Genomic DNA, 20,402 nt, shown 5'->3' with positions numbered 1-20,402 from the left:
AACAAACAAAAAAGAAAGAAAATGTAAGATCTGCATTGTGAGACAAATGTGAGATTTTTCATAGGTTCACTACTTCAAGTAGAGTCATGTGAAAATGTAAGTTTACCTCATTGGTTTTTTATGTTTTCAATATATTTCAACATACAAATATTTAATCTTCATTTCAACAATGGTAAAGGAGATAAATTATTAGAAATATCATGCACCAAATACCTAATATTAAACTCAGGTAAAGTATACCAGATCAGGCCTTATTAAACCTATTTTACTAAAACTTCAAACATTTAATTGATTTTGTTCTTGAACTCCTGCCTGAATCCAAAGAACTCTCAGAAGCCTTCAGAAAGAAGATTATAATGCCTATGAGTATGGGAAAGATTTCAAAAAATTGTCAATTATTTGGGACATCTATGATTCCTCTATCTGGAAGATCTACAAGTGGACATTTACAAAGCCCAGAATTTCATCACCTGCAAATAGTTCTGACCACTGCTGATATCAAAATGCAGGAAAATGCTATTGTAAAGAAGCTGCACAAATTACATCTACATGGAAGGATGTAAGATAGAGTTATTTGGCCATAGTACCAGAAAACATGTGTAGCGAAAATCAGTCAGCATTTCACCAGTAGAACCTGATACCAATTGAAAAGCATGTTTCTATCAAAAAGGTAATACCAGGTATTAGAACCAAAGGTATATTTTTTTTTCACAGAAGGAAATGGCATATTTGCTCTTTTTTGTTGTTGAATTAATGATTGCAAAGTCAATTTTATAAATTTTTTTCTTCAATTAATACCTTTATATTTACATACTATTTGAATGAAGATAAAATGATATGCCCACTTATAATAAAAAAGTAATTTTTTTTTACATGGAGTGTACTTTTTCATATAATTGTAGATTAAAAGCAAGAAAAAGCATTTCATAGTTTTAGAGATTATGACAAGGCCCTTTCTGTCACATACAACTCTGAGTTTTGGAATTTGTACATTTTCTTAAGCAAAAACGTGACAGCTTGAAATTCTGTGGTCATAGTTGCAGATATAACTCTGGTAAAACATTTTTTAACGGGAGAAAACTGGATTAATTAGTGACTTAAATCAGTTAAGTACAAAAGATTTTTAAAAAACTGAAGCAGGACAATTTTAAGGTTAACACCACCAAGCAAGAATTAAATTTTAGGCAGGAAAAAAGTAACTGTGGAGTCCTTGTTTGCCGAGCTTGTTTGCTTGCAGATGTTTTGTTACCAACTAAGTAACATCATCAGTGTGACTGTGATATTTGCTCCACAATAGCAAAGTACAGTAGCTTGCCCCTTCCAGTGTTGGTAGGGGTATGTTTTTTTCTTATTAGTTCCTTGATTAAAGTATTGTTTTCAACTTAAATGAGAAAGTGTGAAAAGCCATCAGAAGTCACTTTTTTCAGTGCTGTGGTAACTTCGAACTGTCACTAAATGAATAGTTATAAGTCAAGGACTTATGCTTACTGTATAAATTTGCTGCTTTATATAAAAAAAACAGAAAAATGTGTTGTATTACAATAAAGATTATAAGACATCTAACAATTAAAAAGAAAAATATGATCATCATTTGACCTGGTGAAGGGTCAAACAATTTACCGGTATATTAGCGGCACATCATCAGATGTCTTATGACATTCAAATAAAAAAGATGCTACAGCTTTGAAAATTTGATTTTTAAGGAAATATTTCTAAATAAAGAAGTATTTTATTGGCACATATCTAAACCCCAATATCAATCAGTAACTGTTTATATTGTGCAGTACAAATGGATTATAAAGCTCCATGAAAAAGACAAATGTGTTACTAATCTAATTTATCCTGTATTAGATGCTGTATTGCAACTTTCCACAACATAATACCTTCTAAATACACTAACACAGATTCCAGAACTGCCAGTCAATATTCCAATAGCTATGTTACCTATGTTACTTTGGGTATTATAATTCCAAAACACTTGAAGGGCATCAGGCTGGGGAAAAAATGGGACTATAGTTTCTTTCAAACTACAGCCAAACAACATGCTCAAGATCTAGTCACCCATGAATTACTAGCCAGAAAAGGTAATGCCACAGTCATTGGCAAAAGCTGCTAATGCAATTAATTCACACTGGTATTCCCCTCCAACTCCGGCCATTGGTCCTCATTCCCTAGGACCAGCACTCTGCCTTTTGTAAGAACATCACTAACCCATGATATCAAAATTTTATATATAAACGTTCTCTATTATGACAAAGTATAATGACAAAATTAAAGATCTACTGGTAATTTCCTTTTCATATAAACAGAGGCACGGCTATGTAAGTGGAAAGGTTGAAAGAGGTGGCATTGGCTCTTGGCCACATTAAGATTTTTTACATGACTCTCACTCTAGAAATGTTCTGTTGCAAATAGTTAGACTTTAACTGCTCAGTATAATTGGTAATGTCTACCTCAGCAAGCACTGATTCTCAACACAAAGAAGCAATAGTAAAGAGAAGCACAGGTGTCACTATTTCCATAAAAGCAGTCTCTATAGAGATGGAAAATGGATCAAAGGGTTCTTATTGTGTTCATCTTACACACATTCTTCCATTATCCTTGGATGCCTAGATCTCCATTTTTGACCAATCTCTCCAGTAGTCAAGAAATACTAACCAGTGACATACGTGAGATCCAAGTCAAAGCCACCTCTTGTGTAACGCCTTTTATTTTCTGAGACCTGTCAGCCAAAAGAGAAAAAAACAATATTAAATAGTGATTTTAGGAAATAAGTAGTCAGTCACGGAAGCATAGATTCCAGAAATTACCCCATTAAAGATGAAGACATCTTCAAATCACTCATCTCCTGGTAACTGCTTAACACAATGGGTGGAGAAATGGTTTGCAACTGAATACTTCTTGAAAAATTTTCCAATATTTTTCTGCCTAACTCTGAAGCACCTTGGCTTTAAAATCATTACTTAGTTTAATTCAGCAAGTACAAAAGCACTTTTTTAAAAAACACTGCAAAGGCTGGTACAATGAATAGTAATCTGTATTAAACATATTGTAAACATAAACTCTATTCACAAAAAAAACCTCCTCCCCAATAAATCTCTATAATGAATAGGTTTTATAAAATTTGCAGGGGTTTTTTTTCTTTCAAAAATCTGGCTATTCTTTGCTCACATTTTAGGATGGAAATATAGATACTGGAAGTCAGAGAAAGATAATTTGCAAGAAAATATTAACTGCAGCCAACTCTTTGTCCTAATCTACTGTTGGTGGCTTTTTAAATATATCCTCAGACAAGTTACACATACATGATGTTATCTTTTTTAAAAAAATTAGATCAAGTGGTACAAAATCAAAAAGATGTGTTTAGACACAGTACTGTCACCCATTTGCAAATATATCATACTGCTAAAAAGGAAAAGGTAACGGTTTCCCTCGCACATGCATGCTAGTCGTTCCCGACTCAGTTTCACTATTAAAATGAAGTAACACACACACATACACACACACACATGCTACTTTGAGCTCAGGCTTTCAGAGCATAAAATTCACAAAGATGCTGATTTATTGTCTTCCGCCTTGTAGGTAGTCCTCGACTTACAACCACAATTGAGCCCAAAATATGCTATTAAATGAGACATTTATTAAGTGAATTTTTGCCCCATTTTACGACCTTTCTTGACTCAATTGTTAAGTGAATCATTGAAGTTGATAAGTAACTTAAGTGAATCTGGCTTTCCCATTGACTTTGCTTGTCAAAAGGTAGCAAAAGGCAATCACATGGTCTTGGGACACAGCAACAATCATAAATACGAACCAGTTGTCAAGCATCTGAGTTTTGATCACATGATCATAGGGAAGCTGGAAAGGCCGTAAAACTGTAAACAACTGTTAAGTCACTTTTTTCAGTGCTGTTGTAACTTTGAGCGGTCACTAAATGAACTGTTGTAAGTTGAGGACTACCTGTACTATTATGGGTTCTTCAGAAAATCAAGAACAAGAGTTTAAAGTGCAAAATTCGTAATCAATGTGAAGCAGATGACATATCATCTGAAACTCAGAATGAAAACCTGAATATTACATGGAATCACAAGGTCTGAGAAGGTCTATCTTTCAACAAAAGACCTCAGTGTTTTCTGTCTGGTGCTCTTTAGATAGATTGGAAATGCAACCTTCTATTCTAAGCTAACATTGGCCTTCCATCTCCTGTGAAAAAGTCTTCAAGTCCTTCTATTCCATCTTCCTGTACAAAGTTAACCACAGAATTTAAGGGAAAAAGTCAATTAAAATTAATTAATGTATTCAAAAGAAAGAAGAGTCAATCAGAGATTTCAAAATATATACATAAAAAGGCTGGTTCCGTTTACCTGTTTACAAGCCCACAAACCACTATATCAGCCTTCTTAGGAAGTGAATTCAGCAAATTCAGAGCTGGCAACATTCTATTTCACTTACCATCCTCCGAGTCACTTTTTCAAGTCGTTCTGCCTCAGCAGCCAATCGAAAAATTCTTACCAGAATTATAATTCTCAACATTCGAAAAACGACAACTGCTCTGGGAAATAGAAAGAATGAGATTATATCAACTATTAGTGCCAACTTTGGCTATACTCATATCACAGTTTAGGCCCACCTACAATGGTATTCAGGTTTGGGAATCTTTAAGTTTCAATCCCGCCAAACTATTATACGACGTCATCTCCTACCATATCGTCCCACAGATAAAGGATTTCTACAGATATCAGCATTATTGTGGTAGAAAAGGGACTAAGAATGCCATTTACTTTGTTTTGGGAGCAAATGAAACAACTAGTGTTATATATCAAAACAATATCACTCATCAAACAAAAAACCCACAATAAGCTAGGTAAAAATCAATGCATGCAAGACCTGATAATTTATAATCTCATCTCATCCCATTTCTCACTTTTAAAGAATAAAAATTGAGGTCTTTAACAAATAGGAAAGAAATAAAACATCACATTTCTTCATTTTGGAGTTAGGCTGATCAAGTGCCTGTGGAAATTCTTAGTCATGCAGGTCAGTTATCTAAAAGGTGCTTTCTCAAAAAGGCAGCTTGACTGTTTTTTTTCCTGAGGAAGAAGAAAAAGACATTTTTCTTCTCATCCAAGAAGCTTCATGGTTCTAGCAGGATGGTGGGGGTGATGGAAAGATTAGTTCAGACAAGATGGGGGGGGGAGTTGGAAGGATTATATTTCTTTGCAGCTCTTGAGACCACTTGGGAGTCTATCTGTGCCCTCAGGGTCATCTGTATCAGAGAGCAAATGGGGGTGGAATAACTGCTGCAAAAGCTGTGTTATATGACAGAGTATAGGTGGTGTCTTATCCCTCCCCCTCTGTGAAGAGAGAGGGATGAGAAGCAAAATGTCTGCTTCTTCCTCAAGGAAAAAACAGTCTAGTTGCCTTTTGAAAAAGCACCTTTGAGCTGGAGAGGTACATATTTCTTACCTTGGATATACAGTTATTCCACCTAAGTCAGAGGAAATACATATAATATCGACCAACAATGTACCCACAACAATGATGCTATCTAGAAGGTTTAATTTAGATTTGAAGTAGTTTTTGAATCTGAAATGCAAAACAAATAAGAATATTCAAAAACTAAGTAACAATAGCTTAATGGTGTCCCTCTCCCACTGCCATAATGATACAGTTGCCATCAAACAGCTGCTACCAATAAGACTATAATTTACTCTCTCTTTTTTTGGCAAGCTTTTCTCATTTTGTAAACTAAAAGTCTTGCCACCAGACTTGAAATCTTGGGTTTAGAAAATTTAGAATTCCGCCGCCTTCGGCATGACCTGAGTATAACTCATAAAATCATCTGCTACAATGTCCTTCGTGTCGAAGACTACTTCAGCTTCAATCGCAACGATACACGATAGATTTAAACTTAATGTGAACTGCTCCAATCTTGATTGTAGAAAATATGACTTCAGTAACAGAGATGTTAATGCCTGGAATGCACTACCTGACTCTGTGGTCTCTTCCCAAAATCCCCAAAGCTTTAACCAAAGTCTATCTACTACTGACCTCACCCCATTCCTAAGAGGTCTGTAAGGGGCATGCATGAGAGCACCAGCGTGCCTACCGTTCCTGTCCTAATGTTCCCTTTGATTGTATCCAAGTCGTATGGTTTGTTGTTGTTAGTTGCGAAGTGGTGTCCAACCCATCGCGACCCCATGGACAACATTCCTCCAGGCCTTCCTGTCCTCTACCATCCTCTGGAGTCCATTTAAACTCATGCCTACTGCTTCAGTGACTCCATCCAGCCACCTCGTTCTCTGTCGTCCCCTTCTTCTTTTGCCTTCAATCTTTCCCAGCATTAGGCTCTTCTCCAGGGAGTCCTTCTTTCTCATTAGGTGGCCAAAGTATTTCAGTTTCATCTTCAGGATCTGGCTTCTAAAGAGCAGTCAGGGTTGATCTCCTCTAGAACTGACTTGTTTGTTCGCCCTGCAGTCCAAGGGACTTGCAGGAGTCTTCTCCAGCACCAGAGTTCAAAGGCCTCAATTCTTTGGCGCTCAGCCTTTCTTATGGTCCAACCTTCACAGCCATACATTGCAACTGGGAAAACCATAGCCTTGACTATACACACTTTTGTTGGCAGGGGGATGTCTCTGCTTTTTAGTACGCTTTCTAGATTTGCCATAGCTTTCCTCCCCAGGAGCAAGCGTCTTTTAATTTCTTGGCTGCAGTCCCCATCTGCGGTGGTTATTTCATGCTTATACTTATATATACTATTGTGTTTGACAAATAAATAAATAAATAAAGTAAGTCACCCCAAGCTGTTGAAGGGAGATTCAGAAACCAAAACCAACTGTCCAGATTTCTAACGCTTTGAATCTTTATCAAATCTGGGGCAATTTGATTATTTGTGGTTCAAAAATATCCTGCCACGGCATTCCACATTGCAACTGCCTGCTGTAAAACCCATATTGTATACATTATCACCTCAGAATCTATACGTAATCCATTCTTTTATTATTATCAGCACCTTTGGGGGGGAAAACGCAATTATTTTTTTAAAATACAAAAAAAGTCATTTTAAAAAGCTAGACACACAATCCATTTAAAAGAAACAGCTTAGCATTGATCATGTTCAGTGATCATAAAATACAGGCTGTTGGGGGAGAAATTGGAAGGAAAGGTGGAACTAAGTTTGCTTCTAGATTATTCCTGAGATGCAACAATGCTGCCTAATTCATGACATTTTTCACACAGTCAAGATGATATAAAATTCCACTTAGAAGCCTCCTGTCTTTTACTGATCAAGTTTTCCATCTTTTCTCTCTATCAGAAACATATAAATTAAAAAAGAAAAAGAAAAGAAAAAGCTCAGAAAATATCTTTGGATGCAATCTACCTCAAAGCATTTCAGTGTCTTGAATAATTACCATAATACAATCTCTAGAAATATGTACAGCAGTATTCCAAACTATATTTTACAGATTCCCCCAAAACTTTAAACCTTTAAAAAGAAAATCTTTGAAACATATTATTCCCAGTACAATTCTACTATAAGAATATATAGATCTCCCTTCAATCTCTAGGGCTAGTTCTAAATTCTCACATTTCATTCCATCAATGTGCCTGTAAGAATCAGCAAATTTCTATGTGCACAGATGCTCTTACCCTTCAATAAACACTCGCAGGAGTACATCTACGAAGAAAAATAGCGCTATGCTCAAAGAGAGGTTTCCAATCATGGATTCAACAGTTTCACGTTCTTCATCAATAAACAGAGAAAGAATCACAAGTGAAACATCCACAAAAATAAGCACCACACCAAAAAATCTGCAAGTGCAAGGGAGATGAGAAATATAGGCATATTTCAAAACAAAAAGAATGGAAGTCATAATTCTATACTTCTTGTTTTTCTGTTATATAATATGTTAAGATCCAACTGGTTTTAGACCACATCTTCTGTAATCCCGAGTTATCATTAACTACAGTTTTTGATAATGAGAGCTGTAGAGAAATAAATTTTGGGGATGATTATTTTGGAAAGAAAATGGTCTTATCAAATCCTATCAATTCGGTAGTGGAATGACAAGGTGTTGGAGAGTCACAAGTGTGATGTACAACCTGCCCATGTGCACAATAAAACAGTTGAAAAGACATGGAAAAAACCTAGTCAATTATGTTATTAATGCAAATGTAGACAGTGTCCCCAAAGTTATATATGCAGGAGGCATGTGCATTGTAGACTTCTTACATTGAGCTACACCATAATATAGTTTGTTATTATGTGTCATGTGTAGTCAGACTTTATGGATTGTAAATTATAAATTATGGTTTAATAACTAAATGAATCCAGCAAACTGACTTGCTGAAAAATACCATGGTTTATAATAATGTATAAACTGAGCAATACATTCTGATACAGTAAAACTGTGGTAACTGAAAGGGAAAAATCACTGTATCATAATATTTACCTGAATCCAAAAGACATCACACATGGAGATATCTTTTTTTTCATCCTGCTGAATAGTTGGTAGAGAAAGGGAGTAAAAGAAAAATGGTTAAAGATTTTGACTAAGATTTCAAAGAACAAATCAAGCCTTACAAAATAGAATTATATTTGTACTCCCTGATCAAATTTAAGTACTGTAGTGGTATCAAATAATACATAAACTTTTATTGTACTTATAAGACAGTCTAGAATTATACCCCCAGTAACACTCACATTTCTAGGCCTGCTAGGTACTAGTTATATTTTCCTAGTAATCCTTTTTGTTTTCCTTATAATTCCTCAAAGTATCAATTGTTTCTATTTGTCTCAAGGATTTTTGAATCCAAGCTTTAAAAAATAACTAAATTGACATTTATAAATTTTATTCATTAATAGAATCCTATCAAAAAAAGAACAAACAGGATTCCATCAAGAAAGAAAGCCAATTTGGTCTAGTAGTCAAAGCACCAGGCTAGAAACCAGGAGAATGAAAATTCTAGTCCTGCCTTAGGTATGTAAATCAGCAGGATTACTGTTATGGAGAAGATAGGGGAAAGGAGTATTATGTATGTTTATTACTATAAAGTAATAAAGGTGGGATAACAAAATCTAATAAATAAAATAAATAAGAAAACCAATTGAGTGCTTATACCCTGGATTCAACTGCATAGATCAACTATGCCTGCAAAACAGAAAGCCTGCTTTTCTTATCCAAAAATAAGAAAATAATGTCCCTTGCATACCATTCTATTAACAAGCAACCCAGAACTAGAGTCTGAAGTTTGTTATATTCAGATTACGTCTGTAAGAATTTTTGTTTTTTTCCCTATGGTTCTAATGGTTGTTAATTGTGTAATTAATTTTTCAATGTTATTTTACTATTTATAGTTATTTACTACAGAGTCTGATAACTACATTGCCAAATTGGGAAGTGCTTTTTATTACCGCCCTCACTGGCCACATTTTCCCTTTATGCATACTTTTACAACCTTGTGTGACTTTACTGCCATCTCGGTACATATTGACAAGAAATTTACTATATATAATATGGGGTGGCCTATACATTTCATAAATAAATGCATACATAATTCTGTGAAGTTTTGTGTGGTCCACTATTTGGGTTGATTGATTGATTGATTGATTAAATTTATTTGTCATCTCATTTTGAAGTTACCGTGGGTGTCATATAGCATTACAATTCTTAAAAAATAAATATTTCTAAAAAATAAAAATGGAAATTACAATGGTAAAATTATAGTTAAAAGATGGGGAGGGAGGGAGCAGGATATGCAGGAGGGCGCGCTCTTAATTCATCAACCACTTCCAGTGTGATGCTCCACCATTGGGACCCCAAGCCATTATAGGTCAGAAGGGTGGAAGCTGATCTCATGTCAGAAGTCAAGATGTTCCAAAGGGCAGGAGCTATGGTAGAGAACACCTCCTGGACCACCCCAGCCAAAATTGCTTGACTGTGGGGCTCGCAGCATGTTCTTTTTTCCAGCATGGAGGGGGTGGGCCAGTCCCAAAGGGATGAGGCAGTTTCTCAAGTAACTTGGACCCATGTCATGCAGATCTTTAAATGGCATTACTAGCATTACTAGCATCTTGAATTGCACCTGGAGGCAAACAGGCTGCCAATGCAGCTTACAGAGTAGTGGTTAACATGGCCTATCCTAAGGGCTTCAAGAACTGCCCACACCACTGCACTCTGCACCAGTTGAAGTTTCTAAATGCTCTTCAAGGATAGCCCCATATAAAGTGCATTGCAGTAGTCCAAACGCTTGTTAAATATAAGCATTAAAAAAATCCTAATTTGCTTTTCTCAACTAAGTCAACTCAATAACAGAGAAATGTTATTTATATTACAATATTGTGTTTTATTTAAATTTATCAGCTTACTTTGTCCATGAGTTTGAATCAGAAACTTCTTCAACACCATCATCAAGAGAAACTTCAGACTCCTTGGTTACCTCAGTTCTGCCATAGAATTAATTAGTCAAGCTGCTATTATAACATTTCTTCTTCATTGGTAACATAATCATATCCATTTATACCAAAGACAAATGACTTGTGTTGTTTAAATTTGTCAAACTGTTCAGGAAGTTCAACTTATTTAGTACGTGTGTGCCTGCATCCTCTTCAGTAATTCCCTTGGTCACTTGATTTCTGCCACAGAATTACAGGTATTCCTCAATTTATGAATCTAATGGATCCTGCCCATTCTATCCGTAACTCAAGAATTTGTGGGAAAGATAACTCCCTGCTTTTGCCCACACATTCACTAATTTAATGTGTGGGCAAATGTGCGGCTTGTTAAGTGCACATGAGGTACCTTAGGATGGGGAAGGCCATGGGGGACCTAGTGAGGGAAAAGACCACCTACTTCAGACTACCCAAGCCTCCCCGACCCACAGGTAGGTCATTCTCCTTCCCCTGGGGTCCCCACAATGGTTTCCTCCCCATCCTGCCGCCCCGCGTTACTTACCTTATGAAGATCTGTCTCCTCCCCAGCCTGTTTCTGTGCCTGCTGCCTCCTTTCTTGTCAGCAAAGGGCTTGCTGAGGCCTCTGGTGGCAAGAAAGCAGCCCCATAAGGCCACATGGAGCCTTCTGCATTTGCTTTCTCACTGGAGATCAGCTTGACAAGGCTTCTGTGGTGAGAAAGCAGTCCCATAAGGCTGCGCAAGGCCTTACAGGGCTGCTTTCTGTCCGCTGGAGGCCTCATCAAGCTGATTTCCGGTAAGAAAACAACTGCAGAAGGCTACGTGCGGCCTTACGGGGCTGCTTTCTCGTCAGGAAAGCGCTTGAGGACTGCGTTCCTGTAGGCTTTGGCAGCCCTTTGCAAAAGCCTTTACCAGTAGAAATAGGGCTTCAGAGGGATGTGTCCGCTCCTCTCAAGATGTGCTGGTGCCAACAAAGGCTTTTTGCAAAGGACTGCTGAAGCCTACAGGAATAAAATAATGCAAGATCTCACACTACTGATCTCGCTATGTTAGGCCTCTGCTCTCTACAAATACAGGCAAAGAAACTACAACAGAGAGGAGATCTTTGCAAGGTAAGTGAGTCTCCACAGGTGAAGTGTCTGTGAAGACTCGGAAGGGGGGGAATTGGCAGGGTGAATGTTTCAGAGCCTCTGCAGTAGTTCATAACAGCAAACAACTGCCGTGGTGCTGCAATATTGTGTTCTCTTCGCTGATGATGTCAAACTATTTAACACTACCAACAATACAGCTACCCTTCAAAAAGACCTTGACTTTGTGTCAGAATGGTCAAAAACTTGGCAACTCCGAATCTCAACCAGCAAATGCTCTGTCTTACACATTGGAAAAAAGAATCCAAACACTAAATACAAACTCAATGGACATTACCTTACAGATGACCCCCACTCTGTCAAAGACCTTGGAGTTTTCATATCCAATGATCTAAGTGCCAAAGCCCATTGCAAATACATCGCAAAAAAGGCTTTAAGAGTTGTAAACCTAATCTTATATAGCTTCTTCTCCAGAAACACTACACTGCTAATAGAGCTTATTAAACATTTGCTAGACCAATTCTTGAATACAGCTTGCCTGTCTGGAACCCATACCACATTTCAGATATCAATACAATTGAACGTGTTCAGAAATATTTTACATGAAGAATTCTCCACTCCTCTGAATACAACAAAATACCTTATACCACCAGACTTGAAATCTTGAATTTAGAAAACTTAGAACTCCGCTGCCTTTGACAGGACCTGTGTTTAACTCATAGAATCATCTATTGCAATGTCCTTCCTGTTGAAGACTACTTCAGCTTCAATCATAACAATACAAGAGCAAACAATAGATTTAAACTCAATGTTAACCGCTTCAATCTTGATTGCAGAAAATATGACTTCTGTAACAGTTATTAATACTTGGAACACACTACCTGACTCTGTGGTCTCTTCTCAAAATCCCCAAAGCTTTAACCAAAAACTCTCTACTATTGACCTCACCCCATTCCTAAGAGGTCTATAAGGGGCGTGCATAAGAGCACAAACGTGCCTACCGTTCCTGTCCTATTGTTTCCTTTCATTATATGCAATTAATATAGTTATTACATACTTATGCTCATATATATGCTTATATATTATATAGTTATTTTCATGCTTATGCTTATATATACTGTTGTGACAAAATAAATAAATAAAATAAATAAATAAATACTCATAATTTCAGGACTTGTTAGTAAACGCTAGGGGGCGCTTATCACATAACTTTGAATGTTTGCTAAGGAAATGCTCGTAACCCGGGGATTACCTGTAATCAACCAAGCTGCTATAGTTAATAGTTTCTCTTCAAAGGCAACATACAACATCATCTTCCCCACTGCCCTCCAGATGTGACATTCTAGGATTCTAGACTAAATTGGGAAGTAGAAAATATCCCAGAAGGCAGAGGCAAACAACTTTCATATTGGTGTTCCATGTGTATGTGTCCATGTAATCACCAGGAACTGAGTTTGATTCAAGAATGATTTTACCCTTATTACATCTGGAAGATGCTAAATTGTAGAATGCTGCTTTAACACTGAATGAAAAGGCATTCTGTCTAATACATTTTAACATACTATAGTTCACTTTAGTAAAGTAAACATGTACTTTCTTCAAAAACTGCAGGAATCAAAATTAGTCAAGGATGGAAAGGAACAGCCAAAGGCATATCTTGAAAAAGTGTTGCATCCTCTTCACATATTTAATCAGTAGCAGTGTTGATTTTTCTGTTTACTCCAATGAAAGTCATCACCTCCAGTACATAAAACTGAGACAGTTTCAAGTGGGAAAATGTGCAGACTAATAATGTCATGGGTTATACTACACACTTGTCTGTACAAGCTTTTTCCACATTCAGACAGAATACAAAATGTCCTGCACATCACAAGTTAGCATTCTAATGAAATGTCTTATTTACTGTAAAATATGGTAGTTTGCCTATTGATATTACTGCCCAGTTCAAACTATTGAAATAATAATGTGAGGGGAAGTACACATGATTGGATAATAAAGAAGGTATTAACTCACAAAAATGATTTTTTTTATTCAGGTTCACACATGATAGGATCTGATATAGTCATTTGATTTGATTATGACTTAGCATGATATAGAAATGTAGCCATTGTACTGTAGTTTACAAATACTATTATATGCAGAAGAGGACATTATAGCTTTTTCCACAAAGCATACTAAAACAAACCATAACTTACTATCATGTGTGAAACCCAACATAAAGTGCATCTTAAAAATATTTCCATTCCCAGTTTTTGAATGAAACTAACTAAAATGTAAAATCTTCTTCCAGTTTGAGCTTGACCCGAACTGCTTTCATGGACATTCTGTGTAGTTTTCTTACCAATAAACAGGAGTGCTTTGCCATTGACCTGTTTTTAATTTTTGTCTTTTATTTTTCAATCTAGCCTATAGTCTAGGCCCGTGATGGCGAACCTATGGCACGCATGCCACTGGTGGCACGCAGAGCCATATCTGTGGGCATGCAAGCATTGTACTAGCTCAGCTCCAGGGTGCGTCTGCATGCCAGCCTGCTGATTTTTGGGCCTTCTGGGCCCACAGGAAGTCAGGAAATGCGCTGTTTCCGGCCTCCGGGGGGTGGGGAAGGCCATTTTCGCCCTCCCCAGGCTCCTAGAAAGCCTCTGGAGGGTGAAAAACAGGCCTTTTGGAAGTTGGGAAATGGGTCATTTCCAGCCTCTGGAGGGCCTCCGGTGGTGGTGGTGGGAGGCCGTTTTCACCCTCCCCAGGCTCCTAGAAAGTCTCTGGAGCCTGGGGAGGGTGAAAAATGGTCCTACCAGGCCCACTGTGCCATCGCATGCCAAAAGCGGGGGGAGCGCAGGGCGCATTGAATTATAGATATGGTCACGCACATATGCCTCTACCTAGAATCGAACTCACAACCTCCTGATTCTGTTAATATTTCTGAAATAAGAGGAGCGTTACCTGTACTTAAGGTAAATCTGATGGAAGAAAGTAGAACTTACTACGATAGATGTAAATTTTTATTTATTAGAGCAACTGTAAAGTTTTAAAATATAATGGAACAATTATAAAGATTGTAAGAATGACAAAGCATTTCAAGAATTTATAAATCTCACAAACCAAACACACATTAATTAAATTAATTCATACTCTCACAAAAGTAAAACTTGAACTCAAACTGTATTTTCATATGTTTGAGTAGATATGTTATTACATATCTAGTATTAACTTGAGGCACTAGCAACCAAATCTCAAGTTCTTTGTGTCGAGAGCACTGGAACTATGGTTACATTTATATTCCAATTAAAATAACTCACCGAACAGAGCCTTCTAATTTAGGTTTTAAAGTTGACATTGTATTTTACTTCTTATGTTGTGTAACACGGCTGAGATACTGCCTATGAAGAGAAAAAACAGGAACTGTTGAGAATAACAAAAGTGGCATTTTATACATACAAGTTGCTTAATAAATATAAAATAAATAATTAATGTATTGTTGTTATTTTTTATCATTTATTTGTGTCTGACTTAATAATATAGTTGTTATTTTTTATCATTTATTTGTGTCTGACTCTTGGTTATTTTATAGGCAAGTGTTCTCCATGCTGTAAAGTACAGCTTCTTTCAATTAATGTATACATAAGGCTATTTAAGTTAATCCACCAAAATCAACTGCATATTTGTCTATAAATTGGTTGGCACATGAAAGCCACATGCAGATCTGGAAGGCTTCACTACAGTGGTTCCAGATTAAAAGCTCTCAGTATACTAAAGGAATTAATTAATTTAATTAATTATTTAATTAATAAATAAATTTATGACTACAATGGAGCCTGTCCATCATGGTCGTAAGTTGTAACAGTCATAAATCAGGTCACCCACTTGACCAGCCTGATTTTATGACTTTTGCAGCCATTTGCTATGGGCTACTTTTGCTGAAAACCAGAAGTAAATGCCATAAATGTGGTCATGTGATTGTTGGGGGGGGGGGTAGCTTTTAGAACTTTAGAACCAAGTCATAAGAATCCACAGGGAGCTTCTTCATAACTTTGAATAGTTGCTACGCAACTGGTTGTAAATCAAAGATGACCTGTAAACACATATTCCATTTCTCTTTGTTTTTCAGAAAGAAAAAATAGAAAATACAGGATTATTATAAATAAATTCTGTTAGAGAAAGCTGGCTTCAGCCTATTTTTCAGAGGTGAATGAAGTTGGTTACACATTACTTCAGACGAATGAGTAATTCACCTGATCAAGTTTTTAAAATATTTCCTGCAAAATGAAAGGGGGGGGGGCTTCTTAACATTTTCAGGTGTTGGAAGAAATATCCATCTGGGTTCAGTTCCAAGTGGGGACAAAGACACTGGAAACATGGAGGCTGCTTGGAAAGATGGTTTAATGGTGGTCAGGATCACATGGCTTGAGATCCTGAACAGAAAAAGGGGCTGAGATCCTGTGTGCTCCCTGGCTTTATGCTTTTTCTGAGCTTTGAACTTTCTGGGGCACAAGAAGAGTACCCTGATTGGCTGTCAGACTCCCTGGGGGTGGGGGTCTTAGCTAGCCTTGCTGGCTGATGTAATCTTCCCAGGTGCCATGTGGTGGGTTTCAGTTGCTAGATGGGTTCTATTATGATGCAGATGATGGCCCATTGACAAAAGGTGGGGGGTGGCAGGAAGTTGCAGGGAGCTGCTTTGTCTTTAAAACATGTTTCTCCATTTCTCATCCAGGGAAATATATTCTGCCTTTTTAAATATTTTCTAAAATATTTCATTCTTCTAGGAGGGGGGTGGGTGCTAAATTCCTACACAGGCTATCAGCTTTTCTGTTGAATATTTAGAACAGCAAAGGAGCTGTGGCATGTAGATTGGACATCTATAGCTAATGTGCCAGCTGCAATCATTCATGAGCCAGTTAGAATTGATGAGCTATGTTGTTGTAATTATTACTTATTTATATTATTTATTTACTATTTATATATACCGTGTTTTCCCCGAAAATAGGTTTTAAACGTTTTATTGTTTTGGAATTAAAAGCTGCCCAGACCCTGGGTTGAGATGGGCAGCGGCAGAAATTAATTAAATAAATAGAAATTAGCAGAAATTTAACAGATGCCATCCGATCGCAGCAGGAAAGAGGGAGGAAGATTCCGGGTTTTCCAACCTGTTTTATTTTGTTTTTTTCTTCTCCTTCCCAAGCGAGACTAGAGTTGGGGAGGGGGCTCACTCATCGGATCAGGGCTTACAGGGAGGAAGGGGCACAAAGGAAGCTCTCCTTTAGGCTTCCGAAGACGGCAAAGGTGCCCGGTTTCCAAGTGAATTGGCTGCTGGGGCATGAAGGGCTGCCCCCGTGTTCGGCCACCTCGTGTTTTACTTAAAGTGTACGAGGGAATCTGGATCCCGCCCGGCTTGCCTGGTAGTTTCGGGCTACGACCAGCGGCAACCAGAATGGCTGAGAAAAGCCGCCCCTTTGGGGGCGCCTCCTCATGCTGACTCGGTTGCGACTCTACCCGACAGGGACTTGAGCCTCCGTATTGCCATCATCACTGGCGGGAAAAGCGCAGGACTGAAGCGATGGCGGCTCCCCGCAAAGTTCTCCTGTGGAATGCCGTTGCCAAGGCCGCGCGTGGCTTAGCTCAGAGGGCGGATATTGTCCCGCGAGAGGCCCGTGGAGGTGCGCGCGCGCCCGCTCGCTTTGCGGCGCAGAAGGGCGCAAAGCGGGTGGATTTGCCCTTTTTCCTTTACCGAGGTGTTCGGCTGCCTCGGGAACGCTGTATTCTGTACTCCGATTTTTCATAACGTTGGATTTTATTAACCGTGGCCTTGTTTTGAACAGACACACATAGTTGACCGGTGCTATGTAATCCTAAACCTTGGTTTGACTATTACACGAAATTGGCTGCATTTCTGCACCACATAATAAAAAGGCATACGGGGTTCTCATATAATATGACAATATGCCAAGCCATAAAACTTGATTGGCAAGCCTCCCTGTGTCTTAATAAATCTAGGCTTTGCACAAATCTACCGGTGTAGATTCATTTCAGGTCCTTGTTTTGTGCATTACAGCATGCTATTATGATTTGTTTTAATCACAATGCAGAGGAATGCAGAAGACTGGGAGCTTAATCTAACGTATTTATTTTGATCAGGTATATATCCACATTGTATACCACCTACTCCTTGTGACTACAGGGTGTTTAGTGTACATAAAACTCTGTCAAACCCATTATGGTCTTTTGTTGATATTTGGCCTTATTTACAACAATATAATAATACTAAAAGTAAGGTAATAAATAGGAAGAAGAAATTACAGTGGTACAAATAACACTCAGCTCCCAAAAGTTCTCTAATTTTTTTTTAATACAGGTAATTTCTAGAAGGACATTAGAGTGATTGGTTATTTGACCTGAAGAAGGAAGTCATTCTATAACATACGGCTTTCTATAGGAAAATATTGGAGGACCATTAAGAGAATTTGTTAGAGCAGGGGTCTCCAACCTTGGTCACTTTAAGACTTGTGGACTTCAACTCCCAGAATTTGTCAGCCAACTTTGCTAAGGAATTCTGGGAATTGAAGTCCACAAGTCTTAAAGTGACCAAGGTTGGAGACCCCTGTGTTAGAGAGCATTCACCAGAGGGCATGGATGAGTCTTATTGCCAACAGCAGCTCAAGACCAAGATCACTATGTATAAACTTGGCCATTGTGGTTTGTAAAAGTATGGCTTATGATGGTAAAAAGCAACCATGGACTCCAGTTCTATTTTTATATCTCCAGATCTCCCAAATTGCACTGCTGAAAACTAGATTTTGGCAACATGATTTTTCTTCACTTTCATTTACATATGCCTAAAATAGTAAACTAAGCCCGCTAAACTTTAATTTTTAAAGCATTTTAATTTGGTAGCTAAAGCACTCTCTCCCTATAGCAATGAACAAAAAATGATTAATAATTTTAATTAAATTATTGTCATGACTTTGGAGGCCAGATTTATTTATTTTAAGTATGTGCCTTAGTCTCAAAAAAGGTTACTGCCCCTTGGTTTATTTCTTTGTATAATGCAGGGACACAACTATTTGAAACTATGCATATGTGGTTACTGAGGTCAACCTCAAGAGCTAGACTATTCAAAAGTTAGCATTAGCATTCAAAAATTCCTAGAATAAGTGCCATTAAATTAACAGGAACTCACTTCTGAGCCAATGTACATGGGGTTTACGGCAATCATTTATTTCAGTATAATAAATACTAAAAATCTAACCCTCTTTCAACAATATAGAGCCATACCCATTAATTACAACAATTTAAATAGGATTGGAAGAGTTTTCAAACAGACGTTTCCTTTTATTACCATTCAAAAATATTTATGGCTTTTTTGTCTTTCTCATTGATGGAAACCCTTTGTAGAATATAATTTAAAAACAGCAATATTTGGATTTCCTATATATGTCTGTTTGAGAAGCAGAACGGTTCTGTAGTAACAGCCTCACATGGAAGCTATAAGCCTGAATTAGTCCATGATAAAAGGCAGGATAAAAGCTTTTTCATCGAAGTGTCCAGTTTTGTCTGTTTATCTGGGCTGAGTCTGATTTGGTTAAAGAGTCTGTGGGACATTAAATCCTACTACTTGAAAGTTACATTCATCTCCCTCCTGGCAAGTTAAGGTCTCTCAGAAGGTAATATTTAGCTATGTCAAAGTTGTAGTAAATGTCCCCTTTTAGGATGGAGTGGTTCCCCCTGTCTTTAGGGAAAGTAGGTGAGAAGGTGGTGGTAGGCCTGCAACTTCAAACGCCTGTAGGAAGTATATTATCTGGATTCTGGACCCATAGCAGTCAGAGTTCAGGCTGGGATATAGCACAGAGATGGCAATAATCACACTTTTGGATGACAACTCAGTTTGGAGGAGTGTACCTGTCCTGGCCACTCTTGATCTATCAGTGACTTTACAATTGATTCTGGGCCAGCTGAGGGAGCTGGGAGCAGGAGAGACTGACTTCTTCCATTGTTGCTTTCGGTTGGTGTTTGGGGAGGGGGGAGAGATTCTGCCTCATCCCTCTGCTAAAATGTGTACATCTCTGCCCCAGGCCATTCAGATGATGCTGTCAAAGTGCTTTCTCAGTGCCTGGAAGTTTTGTATTTCTAGATAGGGTTAAACTGTGTAGATGAAGTAGGGAATGAACTTGAAGGACAGGAGGAAGATTTACCAAGTTTTATTAAGATAAGTAGAACTTGAATCTGGGCCAAGAAACTTGACTTGAGGAAACTGTATTACATGAACACAAATGACTAAGAGAATCTTAAACCTGGATCTCTCACTTCTAGTCCAATATCTTAATCTATACACCACACTAGTGGTGGGTTCCAAAATTTTTTGCTACCCTGGATCTGTGGGGGTGGTTTGGTGGGGGTGGCTTGTTGGGCATGTCAGAGAAAGGACACTGTAAAATTTCCATTCCCAACCCACTCCAGGGGAAGGATACTGCAAAATCCCCATTTCCTCCTGGGGGGAACTGGGGCTGGGACTCGGGAGGCAGAAAATAGAAGGAGGCGGGGCCAGTCAGAATTTTTACTACCGGTTCTCCGAACTACTCAACATTTCCACTACTGGTTCTCCAGAACTGGTCAGAACCTGCTGAAACCCACCTCTGCACCACACTGACTTTCTGAAGTATTACAGCAACATAAAGAATTTTGGGCTTTATTTGTCATGTTCTCTCTTTTTTCTTCTACCTTCCTATTCTCTTTTTCCACTGAAAGGACAAAAACTCAGGTTCTCTTCTTCCTGCATATTGAACCACCTATGTCATTTAAGAATTTCTTCTAAAATTTCCACAGTTCGTGCCCTTTATTGTCAGTAGAGGGAGCTAAAAGTATTTCTAATAAAACCTTTGACATGTTTTTGATTTTTCTACATATAAATTTAT

General features: G+C 37.9%; 1 protein-coding gene across 1 annotated transcript in view; it reads right to left on the bottom strand.

Moving 5' to 3' along the window:
• Positions 1–17,058, bottom strand: part of LOC131196780 (phosphatidylinositol 3,4,5-trisphosphate 3-phosphatase TPTE2-like) — a 35,167-nt gene extending 18,109 nt beyond the window's left edge. The window contains exons 1-8 of the mRNA XM_058180070.1: positions 16,641–17,058; positions 14,796–14,876; positions 10,370–10,447; positions 8,454–8,501; positions 7,651–7,812; positions 5,467–5,586; positions 4,453–4,552; positions 2,659–2,722 (exon numbers count right to left, since the gene is read on the bottom strand). Coding sequence (XP_058036053.1) covers positions 2,659–2,722; positions 4,453–4,552; positions 5,467–5,586; positions 7,651–7,812; positions 8,454–8,501; positions 10,370–10,447; positions 14,796–14,833 — 610 coding nt within the window. The 5' untranslated portion in view covers positions 14,834–14,876; positions 16,641–17,058. The remainder of the gene's footprint in view (positions 1–2,658; positions 2,723–4,452; positions 4,553–5,466; positions 5,587–7,650; positions 7,813–8,453; positions 8,502–10,369; positions 10,448–14,795; positions 14,877–16,640) is intronic.
• Between the last annotated feature and the right edge of the window lie 3,344 nt (positions 17,059–20,402).

The sequence above is a fragment of the Ahaetulla prasina genome, chromosome 1, assembly GCF_028640845.1.
Source record: "Ahaetulla prasina isolate Xishuangbanna chromosome 1, ASM2864084v1, whole genome shotgun sequence".
Taxonomy (NCBI): Eukaryota; Metazoa; Chordata; class Lepidosauria; order Squamata; family Colubridae; genus Ahaetulla; species Ahaetulla prasina.
This window is presented reverse-complemented; position numbering and strand designations above follow the sequence as displayed.